Source organism: Talpa occidentalis, unplaced genomic scaffold, assembly GCF_014898055.3.
Source record: "Talpa occidentalis isolate TD23 unplaced genomic scaffold, MPIMG_talOcc4v2.1 talOcc4.6, whole genome shotgun sequence".
In the NCBI taxonomy this organism is placed as follows: domain Eukaryota; kingdom Metazoa; phylum Chordata; class Mammalia; order Eulipotyphla; family Talpidae; genus Talpa; species Talpa occidentalis.
Window position 1 is genome coordinate 79,901,624 of NW_023604972.1, and position 19,311 is coordinate 79,920,934.

A 19,311-nucleotide genomic window follows, 5' to 3' on the forward strand; every position below is an offset into this window, starting at 1 on the left:
TTATTTTTTTTAAGACAAAATGTCTCAAATATGCTTTAAATTGACATTCATTCTTGTAAGTAATTGGGATCTGTTTATGGTCTGAGATAGTGAGTGACAGCTTCATCCCCTTATTCCCTGAAGGAGTTAATGGTACTTTATAAGAGGCCAACCATGATTAATTCAGTCACTGGAAAAAGCTGGCTCATTATCACATATAAACAACTCACAGCACTGAAAGGTCACACTGTCTATGACGGAGTATTCAAATAGCCAACTGCTGACATCAGACGCGATGTATTTCATTAGGCATAAAATCTTGAATGATGCAGAAATAAATCGGAAAAATGATCCACTGTCATTAAATCATGCAGGCTTAATTTACACTTTAAGAATTGAATATCAAAGATGGTGAAAAAAAATTGAAATAAGATGATTGCATCCCTGAGCAATCTTTTTCCTAGGCAAGATGTCAATCTCAAAATTATGAGAATTTTATTCTAATAAATTATGTCAAGTGCTCTACATTTGACAACACTTGAGTAAACAGAAATAGTACCGTAAATAATTCATGTTCTATGCTCATTGTAAAGGGAACATTAGTTCATGACAGATATACTGTAATTGTTATTCTGCAAAAAGGTTTTGCCTCTGTTACAATAAAAATATTAGAGTAGGTTATTTTGTTTGAGTCTACAATTTAAATTTCATGTATTTCTTTTTCCATATTCAATATCTTCACATGGCACAGAATTTAAACAGAAAAAAAGAATAGAAGGTAAGATGTCTCTCCTTCAAGACAAAGACAAACATACAAATTATTATTTCTGAGGAGGCAGAAAGATGAAATTGAGGAGCATTCAGGGGCATTTAAAAAGTTGCACTGTCTTATTATTAAACTTGGCATTCATTATATTTTAGATAAGAACCAGATATATACTCTTACATGTATGAAATATTTCAAAATAAGAAGCAAAGCCAGAAATTTTCCTTGTTTTCTAAATCTTACCTTTATAAACAAATAACTGGCAGTAAGTGAACTCACTCCCTATGTGCATAAGTATTTTATTAATTTTTTTCATGGTAAGACCAGTAATATTTTATAAACTTTATATTAACTATTATCCTCTGCACTATGACACATGTGACGGTGGCAGAAGGATAAATAAATATTCTAGACAAGTCTTAGGAGGGGATATGGCCCTAGGCCTGGTTGATTGAGCCTAGGCACAGCACCTACATACTGTGCCGCTGTGCACTCATGTGCACTGCAGGGGGGAGCAGGGCATCTGCTGTTGCAGACAGTGGTGGAGAACTGGAAACTGTTTTTAGTAACCCCCAAGTTAGAGTCTTTGCCTTGATGCAAGGGCAGCTCTGATTTCCCTGAATTCAACCTTTACAAATCAGAGGTTAAAGGCTCCTTGAACATTCTTTCCTCCTTAATGCTTGGTAATCAGAAAGTTCCTTGAGGTTTTCTCTCACATAGCTCAATGGTTAGATAAAGTCATTTCTTTCTCTTCTGCCCCTCCAAGCAAAAGTGTAATCAGTCAAGGTCAAACATTCCTTGGGAATGATGAGAAATATACACACTTGAGGGAAGAAATTTTGGTAGTTGCTATGGAAAGTATTTGCACAGAGATGTACTATAGTGCCCATGAGAGAGTGGGAATGTTACTGATATCTACTAATCTCAGACTTTGTTAAGTATTTCTAACCAATTATTGACCGGTAAGAGTCACTGAAAATGGCAGGAAAGTGTGTGTGGGCTTTATTTAAATGTTGAACAGGATATGAAAACCTAAAGGAAAGTATACTTATAGAATAATAATTTCTTGAAAAGATTTAAAGAAGAGATTTAAAAAAAAAAATTGTGGCAATAGTTTACTTGTTAAAAACCCCTGCTGGGGAAAAAAAAAAATTTGATTTTCAGTCCTAATACACTTTGTGCCACTAGAGGGCGATAAAACACAATGAGTTGCTTCAGGTCTGGGGGGCGGTGAAGGGAGAAAGAATTCTTTGTTTTGTTTTTACTTCCAGAATAAACTGAAGTCAAATTATGATTATTCACAAGATAGAAAGGTTATCTTGATGGAAAAATAAACCTCTTTCCACATTATGTTTTGATCAAGCATATGAAATTGCTGTTTTTATATGTCAACAAAGGTTAAATATTAATGATTTCATACAATTCTACCTAAAAAGATTTCTAAAAGATACTAGTTGTAATTTATTTTAAGGAAAGATTAAAAAAGCAATTGAAACAGCTTATTTCACAGACTATAGGAATAACCTGGTGGATTCTGCGAGCTACGCGCTCTGACGAGGTCACCAGATGGCTGCTGAGGGTAAAATGGGCAAGGCGGGTGTGAGGGCATTATAAAAAACTGAGCAATATTCTGTTACCAATGGAATAATAAACCTTCTATAGTTAACAACTACTCCATTTCTTCTAGAATTATCTTAAGTACTGTATTTGGTTAGAATAAATGTAAAGTGATTCAGTGTTTTCTACCCTGTATTGAAAGTGAAAGAGGTTTTCTGTTAAACACCAGTTAAACAGACATGCTTCCCTAGTCTGAATGATATCTGGGTCTTCTCAGGGATCCAAAGTAGTATTTGAGCATTTTCTGTCACTTCCTTAATCGAAGATCTCACTTATTTTAACATTATATACTTCCAAGTGGGGATTCCAGCCAGCTTAGAGGTCAGTTTTTTTTTTTTTTTTAAACTTCTTTTTTTTTTTTATTAAATCTTTTTATTTTTTTTTTATAGAGGCATGTTTTTTTATTTATTTATTTATTTTGTTTGTTTGTTTGTTTTGTTTATACATGCACTGGGTACAGTCAGAAGCGCCGGAGGGTGAGAGAATTCACCAGAGCCAGAGCGGGGAGCAGAGCAGGCAGAAGGACCGAAGTACACTGCTGAGGGGAGCAGCGGGCGGTCAGTTCTATCACGAATAATGGAACTGGTGGGTTTGCAGGAAGCTGAGCTGACTCCAAAGCAAGGATTCCTCCATTTCATTAATATTGGGTTTCCTTGGTTCCCAAGAACTCTGAGCAAATCATTACTACTCTCTCAGGAGGAAAAACTAGTTGCCAACAGCATGATAGGGCGCTGCGGAGGGATCCCTCAGACCACCAAGCCTCTATCCCTAAAGGCTTACCCACACCAAAAGATTTCAACCCAAAGTAGGTGGCTATTTAAAAATGTAAGTAAATCCAATACTTAAAGCGGTCTCTTCTGGGGATCAAGAGGATTCTGAGTTTATTGGGGAAACCATAGGAAATCGAAAGTGAAAAAATTTTAGGTTAAACACCAGTAATAATTTCTACCCCTGACAGAGTTTGTGACATGGAAAAGAATATGCAGCGGTACTGCAGGGTCTCTTCTGACGGTGGCGCTTATCCAAGGTGTTGTAGGTTTCAACCCTGCCCATCAATATGGGATAGTCCTTGAACGACTTCTTAAATTCTCTGGTAACTTTGAATTTTAGCTTCTCAGGAAACCATGAATGGGGAAACACAGGGCAGGATCTGTTAATATTGTGAAGATGTACGCATTCATATAGAAATGAGTTCTCAAGAGGAGGCAAAATATGAGGTAGGGTCGGGAGAAGCCTTTTTTTTTTTAATTTGTATTTTTAATTTATTATTTTTTAATTTTATATATTTTTACATCATTTTTCATTTTTGCACAATGTATGCATTTGGGAGAGGCCTTTTGATTTGAGAGTGGAAGGCCCATTTTTAAGAATCATGAGAAAGAAAAATATACACAGAAAAATAAACCTAAATACTAAAGGGATATAAAGTAAAATATCAATTGTATTTTGGAGTTTGGAATCATGGGGAATTTCAATTTTCTTCCTTTTGCATATTACCTTTTCTAAACTTTTTTTATGCAAAAGGATTTTATTTTGAAAGCAATATAGATTTTTCACGAGAAGAACCTTGTATGAATTCCAAATCCTAAAGCATGCTGGGGGAAAGGGAGAATTCTTCGATGTATTTGAGCGTTTCCCTGAGCGATTAATCAAATATCAACTGTCTTCTGTCCGTTGATAAAATTAACTATGGCCTATTACGCCAAATAATTCAGTATCACATCAAGTGATATAAATATCTTACAGTTTTGCATTACAACATGTATCATTAAGTGGTAGGTCTTATATCCGGTATTACAATTTCGAGGCGTTAGCGTTTAGGTCAACAACTGAGTTTAGTTGTGCCCAACGGGATTTAAGGGCAGTCCACATACCGCCGATCACCGGACCCCTTTTCTTACTCGCTTCCCAAAAGAACCTCGTTTGGCGGTGAAATTGTTCAGGGTTTAAGAGACGGTATATAAAAATTCTAGTGGAGTTTCCCAGATAATATTCCCTAGTCAAAATCCATTTGTGAAGACCGTGAGGAAGCCATGTTAGAAGACTCTGCAGCCTCTGGGGTCATGGCCACCCCCTAGGCGCGCTTGTGAGTCATTAAACTAATCATAAGCAAATTCTTCTAAAGATGTTAAAAGATTATGTTCAGGTATCAGATATATCGAAATATCACAGACATAGAGTCGGTTTATATTCAAAGTTCCAATTTTAAGGCATTCAGGGATATTTTACAAATATATTTCTCAGAGTACTGAAATTCTGTTAGTGGTTTTTTTTTTTGAGATTATTGGTTCACTAAAGAAAAAAAATGTCTAATTATGTAAAAGCATAGATTTCCTTAGAGTTTAAGAGCACTACCTGCAAGAACCTAGTCAAATTTATTAATCTATTTGTGGGAAATTAATAAACACTCCTTGACATAAGAACATAAGGTATCACATACAGAATGATTCCCCCCCATTTTTAGTACATATTTAATAAATATATTTATTAAATATAAATATATTTATTAAATATTAAATATAAATATTAAATATATATTTATATATTTAGTATATATTTCTCTCTTACAACAATACCTAGAAATTTTAGGTAGAATGAAATGTTACCTGAATAGACTCAAGCTGGGAATGACTGTTTCTACATTTGGTAATAATTATTTACTTAAGTATTTTTAAACCAATTTTCTATTATGACATTTTTGAGATGAAAGAGGGCTGACTGATAACAGCTCTTAAAATTCATTAAATATTTATTTCCGAGCAACTACAGGAAAGCATTTTCTAAGCTTGGCATCACCACCTCACGTGGTGGGTACTTTTGAAACTGTCATTTAATAGAGGAGGAAACCAGGTTTGGAAAAGTCCAGTGACTTGCCCAGGGCCACTCACTTAGCAAAAAAAGGGGGGTGTTGGGGTTTGAACCAGGGCCTATCTTTAGTTGAGTCCCCTAATTTTGCCAGTTGGAAAAAATTAGTCCCAGAAAAGCTAGATGAGCTACTTTTGACATAATCCTGACTATGACTTTTATAATCTCTCTGCATAATTTGTGTTCCAATATTTAACATTTCTTACTAACATTTGATGTTGACTTTAAATCTGCATCATGTTCAAGGCAAGTCAGTTCTATATCATTCTATGTATGGCATACACCAGTGGCCCTCTTGGAAAAAATAGTGAGGTCTTAAAAAATTACAGGTGCTTGGATCCAACTGTAGATTTTGGATTCAAGTGATCAAAGGTGAGGGATAAAAAACTTTCTAGGTGATTCTAGTGTGTAGGTAGGGTTAAGAAGCACTAATCTATGCAAAGAATATTGTTATCAACTATTTTATATCTATATCTGAAAATTATTTAGGTTGTTTCATCATCTAGAATTTGTCATGTGGTTAAAGTATTTTCTTGATTTCTATACCTAAAAGGAACAAATAAACAAAAATATACCACTCAGTCAAACCTTTGTACAATTAACATGTTAAAGAAAAAAAAAGTAAAACATCAAGTTGAATTGGAATATTGAATTTCAAGTGCTGATCATGTACTTAATTATACTAAATGCAATTAATCTGTGCTATAGCCTTCTGCTGCTAGTGATTATGTCAACTAAGAAAATATGGTCCCATTTAATTATGTCACTCAAGTAATTTATAATTTGAAACAAAGACACTCTTAAGTGAACAATTTTGTAGGAAACAGACTAATATGTCCAAAGTCACATTCTTTAGCATGACCTTTCAATTAACTTGAATAAACCACAGAATATGTATCTGTTCTTGCGTTTGATTTAAAATGAAGCAAGAACTAGTCCCCCAAATAGAGTTTTCAGGTCTGTGAGCAACCTGCTTGTTCACCAGCCTGTGCTTACCTGAGCAAATGGAGTCACAATCAAGTCATCTCCGTGTCTGAAAAATAAACCAGATCTTGTGTTAGAAGTTACCAATAACTTTCTGATCACTTTGATCAATATTAAATAGTAAGTTCCATTTTCATAAATTCCCATAGAGAATTACAATAATTCCATTCTTATTCTTCAGCACATGTTCTTCCCAGGCATTTGGGTGAAAACATGTCTTCTGGGATGTTAAACATTGTCCACCTCCCTGGGTAAAAACAGGGGTTTCCTGATCATTATTCAAGGTCACTGTTGCTTATTAGGCACACAGGACACAGTGATAGCAACAGTTCCAGCTGTGGGACCTAAGCAATACTCTTGGCCTCTAATTGTAGGTAGCGTGCGGGGTGCTGCGGAAGGAGCCAGCAACTACAGAGGATTCGGTGAGAGGCTCCTGGGCTATCTAACATTTGAAGGTGAGGAGCACTGAGTGTCCTGCATCACTGTGTGTGAGTCTTGGAAAGGCTAGCAACTGTAGATGACACAGGACTGCATCATACACTAATAAAAACCAAGTGGAACTTGTCAACTGACTCACGTCCCGGCCACTGGAGTTACAGGGGAATGTTCCCCGTGTGTGCTGTTGCTGCAGCAACCTTAGCTACACCAGGCTCGGGGATGCAGGAGCAAGGTGTCAGCATGACATGTCTCGGAGGGACGGGGAAGGCAAGGAAGTTGTGCAACATTCTACTTGGAGAAACGGGGCTCCCAAGTTCTTGTACCGTATTTCCTAGCATGAATAATTTGTTAAGCGCTTTCTAAAATCTCCTCAGGATTTTTCTTGATCTAGTTAGCCAAAGCTCTTTCACCAGCAGTGAACACATTCATTCTACATAACAAGCTGTTGCATATGACCCTGACTGAAACACTGCAACTGAACCATTTGCTCACTCAGGAATGATTCTGCAAAGGGACGGGAGTGACCTAAAACAACACTCATGAAACCCAGCTGAACACAAGCAATACGTGAAGGACGTGAGGAAAGGGTTTGCTACCAGGAACTAGACCGTTGTTACAGCCACCATCAAATTATGCAGAGATCTTGAATTTCAGAGTGTGGAAAATAAAAAGCAGAAAAAGGTCAGAACACACTTTAGGAGAAATGTGTATTTTTTTGTACCTCCTTCACTCCAGGATTCCATTTTTCTGAGAGGCACTTGGCTTTTTTTTTTTTTTTTTTGAGATTATCCAGATAACTAAAATTAAAGTAATATGTATCTAGATAACTTCTCTAGAATGCAGTCTTTTCTTTCGTTTTCTTCTTTATAATTGCCCAGCTACAAAGTTTATTTTCTGCAAACTAAGTGCATCTTGACCTAAGCATATCAATCGGAAATGAATCCCTGGAAATAAGTCTTCTATTTTTTTACAGAAATTATATTGGAATTGAGAAATGCAAACTGTAAGAGCATGAATATTAAGACTATTACTTCTTTTCTTGGCTGTAGTAGGGTAGTATTTATTCATTAATACCTAACTTGTTCCCAAGCACTATAAAAGACACACATACACATTATTTAGGAATAACTTATCGTCTTGCTCATTTTCCCTATCAAAGCAAAGGAAAGTTGATTGTAATTTTAGTGAAGGAGCGATTTCATTTTTGAAAATTGTCCAGAAGTAGTTTCTGCCAATTATCTCAAAATTGTTTCATTTTAGTAACAGTAAATTTGTTTCTATAATTTCAGTGGCAAATGTCTTCAATAAAGGATGGGCTACATTCTTTTTCAAAATTTTGTAATGCTTAAATGATGTTTGAATATATAACATATGTATAATGAAAAAATCTTCATTCAATTCCTCACTTAATACTAAAACATATTTCATCTGATGTGCTTTCACAAGTACAATGATGAAGGTAAACTCTATTTTCATTTGTGTTTGGAAGAAAAATGTAACATGCACATATATTTTAATTGTATCCTATAATTTGCTTATGATAAACAAAAACCAGATCTGGTAGTTAAAATCCACAGAAGATTCTTTTACTATAAACCATTTAGCTTGAAGTATGTGTGGATTTTAATGAACTGAATAAAGGCAAACACCAAAAAATGTCTCTGCTGGAAAATGACTCTGAAATGCTGCACCTAAATTACTCACCCAACACAGAACTTTTTAAACAGTGAGATTTAGTTAATTAAAGTGGGGTTAGAAGGAATTATAATACCACATCATAAGATTATTGGGTTTTCCTCAAATGGAAAGAGGTTGTTAGAGTGTCCTATAAATTAATGAGAAGCTAGATTCAAATTTGCATAATGAGCATTGCCTGGAGGCTGAAATTGTACCTCCCGGCAATATGATTATTATCTGGAGAGGACTACATAGCATTGTTTTTCATTTACATGAAAACAAACACAACAACAAACTTTAACAAAAAACCAATTTGGGTCTGCTTTAAGGAAAAAAAATCATTTCTTTTTTTTAGTATTGGCATATTTGTTGAGGGGAAGGAGGGCTGGGAGGAACTCAGAGAAAAGTTCATTTTTGACACTGTATACATGTATGTGTGTGAGTTTGTATGAATGTATGTTAGTGTGTATTCAGATCAAAGATGAGGGATTTGCATCAAGGTAACAGTCACAGCAGAATACAAGTGCAGAAAGTTCTAGAATAGATAAGGTGAGTCACAGTGGGGTTCAGTACTGTGTTGGTCTCTAGTCTTATGATGTTGAAGGAGGTACTGTGCTCATTTCCTGTCCTGGTTACCCATGGGTGAACCGAGGTCACTCTTTCCAAACCCTCTGGAGACTCCACCACCCCCCTCTCCCAAACAAAAAGACTTGCTGAGTCCTGGCCAGCTATTGGAGGTAGAATATAAGACTCAAAACAGCTCCACTGAATTTGCTGCTTTCTCCAAGGAGAAATGACAACAGAGTCGAGAGCTATTATTCCTTGCATTTCCCCTACTACTGTATTATTCACTACTTTATTTTCTACCCTCATTTTTTCTGTAAGGAGATGTTAGAAACATTAGCAAGAAACTGAACATGAAAAATCCAAGAGCAAACCCTCTTAAAGGGACATCACTAGGACCTGGAAACAATTAAAATACTTAAATGTGGAAAAAGTCCCTTATCATCCTAAAAAATTAGTTTAACCAAGTTTAGTACTTGGAATATAATTTTGTAAACTAGTTCATTTCAAGATGGTATTGAGACACACTCAACACACTTTAGTTATTACCAAACCAGAAACAAAAGATTAAGTTAACTAGAATACAGTTTATATTTAATGGAACCAGGACCCCTAATCCTACGAAACCAAAAGCACTTGTAGTCACAGAGTATCTGCTGCTTCTCAACTGCACACACTGCCAATTTCAGGGGGACCCATGTTATATGAACTAGTGCTTTTAGGAGGAGCCAAGGATTGAGACTCACTTTGTGAATCAAATCGTGCACTAACTTTTTGATCTTCTGTGCTTCACTCTCTTACTATAATAGTCTTCTCTGGAGTTTGTCAACATGACTGTGGAACTGATAAGCATACAGATGGCTAGTATTTTGAAATCTTGGTCTTTCTTCCCTTAGACTCAAAAGTATCACTATTAATTCATCCTTAATCTACTTCTTATAGAATTATAGAGAAATAAATGTGTTCTTGTTTTAAATATATACATAAATGTTTGAAATGTTTCTGGAAGTCTGGACTATTTGACAAAATCCAAAAAAGGAACATATCTACTCACCACTCTACTTTCATGTTCACAGAAGTACAGACATGTAGAAATAAGCAAACAACATATAAATAATGTAACAATCTACTTGATCTTTGTAAAATGTTATATACAAATTTTTTTAATGTAAAACATATAATAACTGTAGAAACTTTGGAAAATACAGAAGAACTGAAAGAATCACCCAAAGATAACTGCTGCAATAATTTCCTTCTGTGTACTGAGGTGTGTAAACACCTGCCTAATATAGAGGATTTTATGTACATGTGTTTTACATGATTTTATAGAATGCATGAGTTCTTAGGCACTATGAAGCATACTGTATATTCCATTTTATATCTTGCTTTTAACATTAAACATTGACTCATGAAAAAATTTTACATCTTTAAAACCTTGTTAATGACTCCAATCTATGTTTAGTAATCTCTAAAATTTTCAAACCAAATGTATTAAAATGCTAATACTGATTCTATTTTAAATAAATTTAAAGAATAATTGTATGAATTACTCAGATTAATTTCATTTTATTCTTTTTATTCCTTTAAAAACCCCTATTAAGGAAAACATGCTTATTTTGATAAAACACTTATAAGACAATGCAAAATATTAAAATATGAAAAATGTGTTAACTGAGAGTATTAAATGCATGGGGATGTTGATTATTTTATATGATATCCTTTTCCATTAGAATCACAAAACTATGTTTTTACATAACAAAAGCATTCTGGAAAATGAGACCACAAGCACATTTTGTGACACCAAAGTAGACATAGATACTTAAAAGAGATGACTGTTTTCTAAAAAAATAATGTTGGCTCAGAGGAATTACACATTTAAGAATATACTGAATCCTTTAAATTTATGACAGATACATTGTGGTTTTTTTTAAAGATTTTTTTTTTATACAAGAGCTGGGGTACAGGCCAGAGGTGCAGGTGTGTGAGAAGATTCACCAGAGACAGAATAGGGAGCAGAACAGACAGAGGATCGAAATATACTGCTGAGGAGAGCAGTGGGTGCTACAGGAGAGGTCTGCCACGCCATGTGGGAATCTCCCTGGCCGGCTGGGAATTGAACCCGTGCTGCAGAGGCTGCAGACAGCCTCACAGTGCTGTGCTCAACCCGCTGCGCCATGGGGAGGCCCCACACTGTGATTTTTAAAAAGCTGCTAGTAGTCCATCTAATTGCTAAAACAAACACACAAAAATAAGAAAAACTGTGCTTTGTTTTGGTATCCAATTTGGCTGAGGACATGGCTCCTCTGTATTGCATGGCCTTTTAATTTGGAACTAGTTCCACTGTAAGCAAAAATATCATAATAATAAATACTACCTCCATTTATGAAACCTCAGGGAATGAAGTTCATATATAGCAAAGGTAACCTCAGCCACACATGAAATGATTTTCCTCTTTGAAGCTATTGCCACTTAGAATTAAAACAATCTATTTAACACAAAAGCTTAGCTGTGTGCTTAAAGTTCCAAATACTAAAACTTGCACATTGACATTTTATTGAGAACCAAAAATAATGTAGTAATGTAAGAGCAAAGGAAGTTAGCTATTTAGTATTGTGTAAGGTACTATCTTCCTTTGAAAATTTCTAGCATCAAAGTTCAAGACACATTTCTATATCTGTAAATATAGCTTTGATTGTCTTCAAATAATGCTATGTATAGTTATCAATCAAGTCAAAATGTCTACCCCCTTTTAAAGAGCAATGTTGTATTTATATCCATATAGATATAGAAGTAAAAAACAAAACAAATTATAGTCCTTTCCTCAATTTTAACAAATAATCTGATGCCCTGATTCTTCGAAAGCAGAATTGAAGCCATCAAAGTTTTCAGTTTTATGAGGAAACAGCCTGTCTTACATACCTTTCGCCCCTTCTTTGCCTACAGGTTGTAATTCCCTAACAGACTTGATATGTAAGGGACATCTTGACGTCTCTTTCACTGATGCCCAAAAAAGTAAACACCTTGATGTTTCACTGTTGGCAGTCCCTAGAGTACGTTATCATTACTTCCAATTTTTAAAAATAGATTTTCTATGCAATTACTTCTAGAAATTAGAGTAAAAATATCCAACACATTATAAATAATAATGGTAAGATTGCAAACAATTATAATTATAAAACAATAATAACAATAATAACAACTAACATTTACTGAATGTACTGTGTGTTTGGTATTGTGCAACACACTTTATGTCATCACATATTAAATTATTTCTGTAGCTGAGGAAAAGGAGACCCCACAATAGCTTGGCTATTGTAAATAGTGCCGCGGTGAACATAGGAGTGCATATATCCCTTTGATTTCGTGTTTATGAATTCTTCAGGTAGATGCCTTGGAGTGAAATTGCTGGATCATATACTAGATTTAATTTTAATATTTTATAAACCCTCCATACTGTTTTCCACAGGGGCTGGTCCACTCTACATCCCCACCAACAGGGTACAAAGGCTCCTTTTTCTCCACATCCTAGACACTTGCTGTTTTCTGGTCCTTTTGATATGGGCCATTCTCACAAGTGTGAGTGGTAGCTTGAGAAGGTGGTGTATATATACAAATAATGCGGTATATATAAACAAATAACAGAATACTACTTGGCTCTAAAAAAGGATGAAATGTTGGCACTGAAACAACATGGATAGAACTAGAGGGGATTATGCTAAAAAGGAGGAAGATAAATAGTGATTTCACTCATGTGGAATATACAGAAACAAAACGCAAATGTGAAAGGATTTATGCACTCTCATGCTCATAGCGGCATTATTTGCAATAGCTAAGTCATGGAACCAACCTAAGTGCCCAGTGACAAATGGGTAAAGAAATTATGGAATGTGTACTCAGTGGAGTTATACTCAGTGATTACAACAGATGAAGTAGTGCCTTTAGGGATAAAGGCATGGATCTTGAGGTGATTATGTCAAGTGAAGTAAGTAAAAAATCGAAAGACAGTTATCAATGGTCTCACTCATTTGTGGAATATAAATAACCAAAGAAAACAAATTGGCAAAATAATAATAATAATGATAATGATAATAATAATAATAATAATAATTCTTAAACTATGAAAAATATAGTGGTTACCAGTGGGGATGGCCAGAGGGGGAGAAGGGGTAGATAAAAGAAAGTGATAGGGTCTTGGCATGAGACTGGTGGAGGATGAGTAAGACATGTACACATCTGCAGGAGTGAAGTTGTACTCCCAAAATTATAGGTATGCAAAAGAGTGGTAAATCAATAAAACTTGCAGAAAATTTAAAAACTTCAGGTTTGATGACATCCTAAGCTAATGAAAGTAAAAGCCAATAAACAGATGGATCGTTTCAGGAGTGTTAATGTCACAAATTATTGTCAGTGCCTCTGAGTACTGACTTCTATGGAGAAGGAAGAGGGACTGGGGAAAGGGCTGAGAACACAGCAAGCTTTCACATGTGCCCTCACTTTGTGTTCTAGGAACAGGCTCTTCTTTCAGTTTATCTTATTTGACAGGACTTTTCTTAACGTCAGTGGCCCTGCCAGCTTGATTTTGCTCCAGCCTAGGTTCCTGGGGAAAAGATTTATGGGTATCTTAGTGCAGCAGCTTTTAAGACCTTCACTGGTAATGAGATTGTTTTGATTAAAAGGAAATAGAGATGAGCAAGGATCACATGCTTTATGCATCCCTACTGTGTGCTTGGCACTGCACTCCAGCGACATACAGAAATAATTCTGAAAACTGTGCAGTAGATGGATGCTCATATCCCCATTCTGAGACAAGGACTAGACTGAGAATTTAAGTAATTCATTGGCGGTCATGCTGTTGGTAAGAGGCAGAGTTCAGTGGTTTCTAAATGCCAGGCTGAGATCTGGTGCTGGCACAATAGAATGTTCATTGGTCCTTGTCACAGTGAGAACAAACATGGGCCACGGCCTGAAGTCTGTAAAAGGCTAAGCATTTTTCTTTGGAAAAAATTCCTTTATTTTTGAGATTATGCCCTTTTTTCTTTTATTAAAGTGAAGTGCCTTTTATATATAAAGTGATAGTGTATATTCATGGGAAATTTCTTGTTAATGCTCTTTACTGGCAAAGTAAGCAGTTAGTAATCCTAGGTCAGGCTCCTAGGTGTTTTTTGAAGTCACTCAGTCATGAAATCCCAAGGCATGGAAATGTGCAGTGAAGCTGGATTTCAATCCAGGCTTTAAAACACTGCTTCATTTGTACCACACCGTGTTGCTTCCTGCACACTCACATGGATTTAGATCATACTGAAGCCACATAAAAATACATATCTAGATTGCAGAACAGCACTTTCCAACAGAAATTTCTGCAGTGATAGAACCACTGTCCAATATACTACACATTAGCCACATGTGGCGACTTAGCATTGGAGATATGTGGCTAGTGCAACTGAGGAACTGAATTTTACTTTCATTTAACTTTAATCAATTTAAATTAAGGAAGTTACATGTGGCTAATGGATACTGTATTGGCCAGTACAGCTCTTGAACAACCTTTGCAAAACTTCAATTACATGTTTTCTAAGGGAAGAAAACATTTTATATAACTGTAAAAAAAAATCATTTACTTTTTTAAACTTAGCAGCAAAGAACATTGATAGGGGAACATGTGTGCTCAAGACAAAACTTTTTTGAGCTGAATTTTTAATTTCTAAGACTGAGCTAATGATATGTTTCCTAGTTTTTTGATATAATTGTTTTGAGGATCAGCTATTAGGCTGAATTGCTTCCCACATGAACAGCAAACTGTACATCAACTACAAAGACTGACAGATGCCAGACAATACTGAGAGCAAATTCCTGTCTACGTACCAAAAACCTGTCAAAACACCAAAGGTATGCACTTCACTCTCCTAAAGGTCTACTGAAGTTGACCCCCAAGTTAGGAAACATGGTGGACCTTGTGAATGTCCTGAACTTGATGACAAACTTGAATTGATGACAAACTTTCATCACTTCCAAACTGCCCCTGTTTGGAGCACAGGATAATAGACAAACTGACTGTCTGGGAAACATCAGATTTAAATCTTGGGCAAGTAGTACAAGCTGGGATACTTTTCAACAAACTCAAAACAAGTAAACAATGAAAAACAACGAAGAGTGAAACATGTCAGAAATCTTGCCTAATCTCTCTAGTAGTTGGAGTATGTGAATTCAATGTATTCAAGATAAAGAATGTACATGAAAAGACAAAAACAAGCAAACAAAAAAGTTTCTAGTATAAAGTTCTTTATGCCAACCATCCTCTTTTTAGGTACCATCAAAATGAATTTATACTTGAAAGCATCAAGATCAGATGAAAGATTGACTTCTAATTGCACTTTGAAAAAAAAATCACCACAGGGACATTTACATAACATAAAGATTAAAATGTCCTATTCTGATTTTTCTAGCCAAAAAAAAAAAAAGAAAAAGAAAAGAAAGAAAACAATAAAACCAGTGCTGGCGCAGCCGTTGAGCTCTGGGTTGCAAAGCTGCCCACAGCCTCCGCAACGCCGGTTCGATCCCCGGATGCTCCCGGGCCACCGGAGAAGGATCCCACATGGCGTGCAGACCTCTCCTGCCGCCCGCTGCTCCCCTCAGCAGTGTACTTCGGTCCTTCTGCCTGCTCTGCTCCCGGCTCTGGCTCTGGTGAATTCTCTCACCCTCCTGCGCTTCTGACTGTACCCAGTGCTTGCATAAATAAATAAATAAATAAATAAGCAAACAAACAAATAAATAAATCTTTAGAAAACAAAACAAAACAAACAAACAAACAAACAAACAAAAAAACTGGTCCTGGTGGACAGAACAAATTCAGTTTGAAGTTCTAAGTCCCAAAGGGGAATGGCTCCTGAGCCGCTGCACCCTGTGCAGCCTATTCTCCCTGGAGATGAAGCAATGAACTGAAAGGGACATTCATAACAGTTATGAGGATGCAATGTCATCCACTGAATTGCCTCCCCATTTACAGAGATGGAAGTGGTTGTTCTTCTCTTTCTGCATTTAACTTAGCTACTTCCAATGAGAGGTCTGTAGGAATGGACTGGCTTGCATATGTTTACCTCGAAGCACTCAGTGACAGCAAAAGTTTCTTCTCCCAAGGTGGGGAAAACCCCTGAAGTCTCAAAACAATTAAGGAAAACTAACACAAAATCCAAGAGAAACTGTAACAGGTGCATGGAAAAATTGGGGAATGTTTCCTCAGTGAATTTCACCTGAATCAAATAATATAATGCCAGGAATCTGAGAGCAAATCCCAGTGTTGAACAGTCCTAAACTATTTTTTTCTGAGGAAAAATCATGGGCCTGCTGAAGGTTTTCATTCTCCACACTTGTAAGAGCACACCTTTAAATGCTTCATATTGCAGGAATTTATCGAGGATGATTTACTAGTACTTCCTAGTATAACTTACCACATGACTGGTCAAGCAATGTGATTATTTTTCCTTTTATGGCTTAAAAACAGTACAGAAGACACTTAGAACAATTCACAAAGGATCAAAGACTGACAAGCAAAATAAATAGTGATTGATGTGTAATTGAAAACAGATTAATGAATCTTGATATGACTGGGTAAGTCTCCCTTTCTATCTAGAATTTAAAAAGAAACAGGAATGCATGATCCAGATAAAAATTTTGTCTTTTCATGGATAGAGTCTTCAAAACAACACCCCAGCATGCAATAGGTAATATATAAGTAAAGGTATTTGAAAGTGCCAGGCAATTAATGCCTTCCTTTATTTAGATGTGGTAGAAAGCACCAACTGGTAACCCCCCCCTTTTTTTTTTTTAAAGATTTATTTATTTATTTATACAAGCACTGGGTACAGTCAGAAGTGCAGGAGGGTGAGAGAATTCACCAGAGTCAGAGCGGGGAGCAGAGCAGGCAGAGGGGCCGAAGTACACTGCTGAGGGGAGCAGCGGGCGGCAGGAGAGGTCTGCGCGCCATGTGGGACCCTCTTCCAGTGGCCGGGGAGCAGCCTGGGATCGAACCGGCACTGCGGAGGCTGCAGGCAGCTTCGCAACCCAGCGCTCAACCACTGCGCCACCGGGGAGGCCCAGTGGTAACCCCCTTTTTAAGTTAACTTTCTTACTTTTCTCCTAGCTTGTCACTATCTATTCCACTTCCATTGTGCACTATCAATACCTAAAGTTTGGAAATTTTTATTTTATAATACATTGGAGCATGGTTTTGATTTTAATCTTCTATAGTACAAGGAAGAAAGAGGGTTGAGATAAAAAAGCAAGTGAGAACCACTAGGCACAGTATCCACAATTGATTGAACTAAAACCTCTTTATTAATGGTCATTTACCCCTTATGATTCAAGAGGCAGAAAGAGAAAATAATATTCAACTTGGATCACTCATCTAGGGCCACAAGGATCTCAGTGCCATCCAGGCCACTGCAAGCTATTTTTTTTTTTTTTTTTGAAGATGATTTTCAAATTTTCCTAATTTGTCAGCTAACTAGTTAATTTTACATATAAAACTCTTAGACATTCTGTTCTCGGTACATAATGAAGAGACCAGTTCTTCCTTGACCAAGGGCAGTTCAAGCTTGCTCTTCAGTAGGGATCTGATGTCTCATAGAATTGTGATAATCACTTTCATTATCGAGCTGCTTCCATGTTTCAATAAAAGTCAATGTTATTCTTTGTATAGTATTATGTTTGAGGTGAAAACATAGCTGCATAATCAAAATCTCACAAGCTTAGACAGTTCCCGTTCACACTGCTTTTTTCTATTAAGTATGGGAACTCAGCAAGATGCAAGGGACTATTTTTCTCAGTTTTTTTTTCTTTTTTCACAATTAAAACTAGAATCTAAACACTGAGGGCAAATTTGATAAAGGGAATCCAGTCAAAGAAATGGATTCATATTCCATTTTCCATATTCCATTCCAAATTCCAATGGATTCCATATTCCATTCCATATTCAAAATAGTACATATACCCCTAAAGATTTGATAGAATGGGAGCCTTCATGGTAGCCTAGGGTTAAGTCTCAGTGCTATCACTGATAAGGTTTGAGTTGGATCCCTGGCCAGGGAGCTAACTCACATGTCGCAGCAGACTTCTTCTGTCTCACTTGCTGCTCCCCTCAGCAGTGTATTTTAGTAGATCTGCCTATTCTGCTTCCCACTATGCCTTTGATGAAAGCTCTCACCCCCCACCTCTGACCTACACCCCAGTTCTTCTATGCAAAAAAGAAATATTAAAAAAAAAAGAATTAGTAGAACTGTAGTAGCTTTTTCATAGGAATAATATAACTGGCCAATTTTCATTTCTTCTTCCCAACACTTTAAGAACTCTTTATGATGACTATTTCTCTCACCATATCTCCTAAGATCTCAAGATAAATCTATTACTTTGACAGTTATAGTCAAGGGCTATTAGCACATATAACTTAATTGCTAATTTAAAAGATTGGAAAACAGGGCCTCCCCGGTGGCGCAGCGGTTGAGCGCTGGGTTGCAAAGCTGCCCGCAGCCTCTGCGGCGCCAGTTCGATCCCCGGCTGCTCCCTGGGTCCTGCATGGCGCGCAGACCTCTCCTGCCGCCCGCTGCTCCCCTCAGCAGTATACTTCAGTCCTTCTGCCTGCTCTGCAACCCACTCTGGCTCCGGTGAATTCTCTCACCCTCCTGCGCTTCTGACTGTACCCAGTGCTTGTATAAATAAATAAATAAATAAATAAATAAATAAATAAATAAATAAATAAATAAATAAATAAATCTTAAAAAAAAAAAAAAAAGATTGAAAAACATTAAAATGATACCAAAACATGTTGGCACCATCTTGCTTTAGTAATGTATTAAAATCAATTATTTTATTCTCTGGCATCACAAACATGATCATTCAAGATTTCAGAGTACTGGGAATTCCTCTTTATGATTTTTGGTATGCAGATAGAAATATAAAATGTGTATTTAGCTGATGTTTCAGATTCCTAAGGCAGCATGTTTAATTCATTCGTAAGTGACTAAAGAAATGGAATTTTTTAAAATGATGAAAAATGGTAACAAAAAGGCATACTAGTAGCCAATGATCTTAGAATATTCTGCCAGCAGACGTCCTGGTATCTAATGGCTAGTGGGAGTGTCTGCACCCATTCTCCACAACAGTCATAGAGTCCAGGCCGTAGGAAATGGGAGAAGAGTCCAGCTGGAGTCCTGGTTCCAAAATAATTACCCAAATAATATTATTTTAAATAATAATAATTAAAAAAAGATTTTGAGATGATCCTAACAGATTTAAGGACAGGATAAACTCTCTACTTCAGAGGTCACCAAGAAGTTCATTGCTTTGAATCTTTGGAGTTATTTATCTTTCTCTTAACAAAATTTCTTTTCACACTGAGATTTGTCCTAAGGACATGGATAAAAACCCCA

At 36.3% G+C, this 19,311-nt stretch overlaps 1 protein-coding gene across 7 annotated transcripts in view; it reads right to left on the bottom strand.

Moving 5' to 3' along the window:
* LOC119260262 (cAMP-specific 3',5'-cyclic phosphodiesterase 4D) overlaps positions 1–19,311 on the bottom strand; it is an 832,289-nt gene that overhangs the window by 187,906 nt on the left and 625,072 nt on the right. For all 7 annotated transcript variants that reach the window (XM_054687942.1, XM_037529220.2, XM_054687944.1 and 4 more), the window contains exon 3: positions 6,224–6,260. In XM_054687942.1, the coding sequence (XP_054543917.1) occupies positions 6,224–6,260 (37 nt within the window). The remainder of the gene's footprint in view (positions 1–6,223; positions 6,261–19,311) is intronic.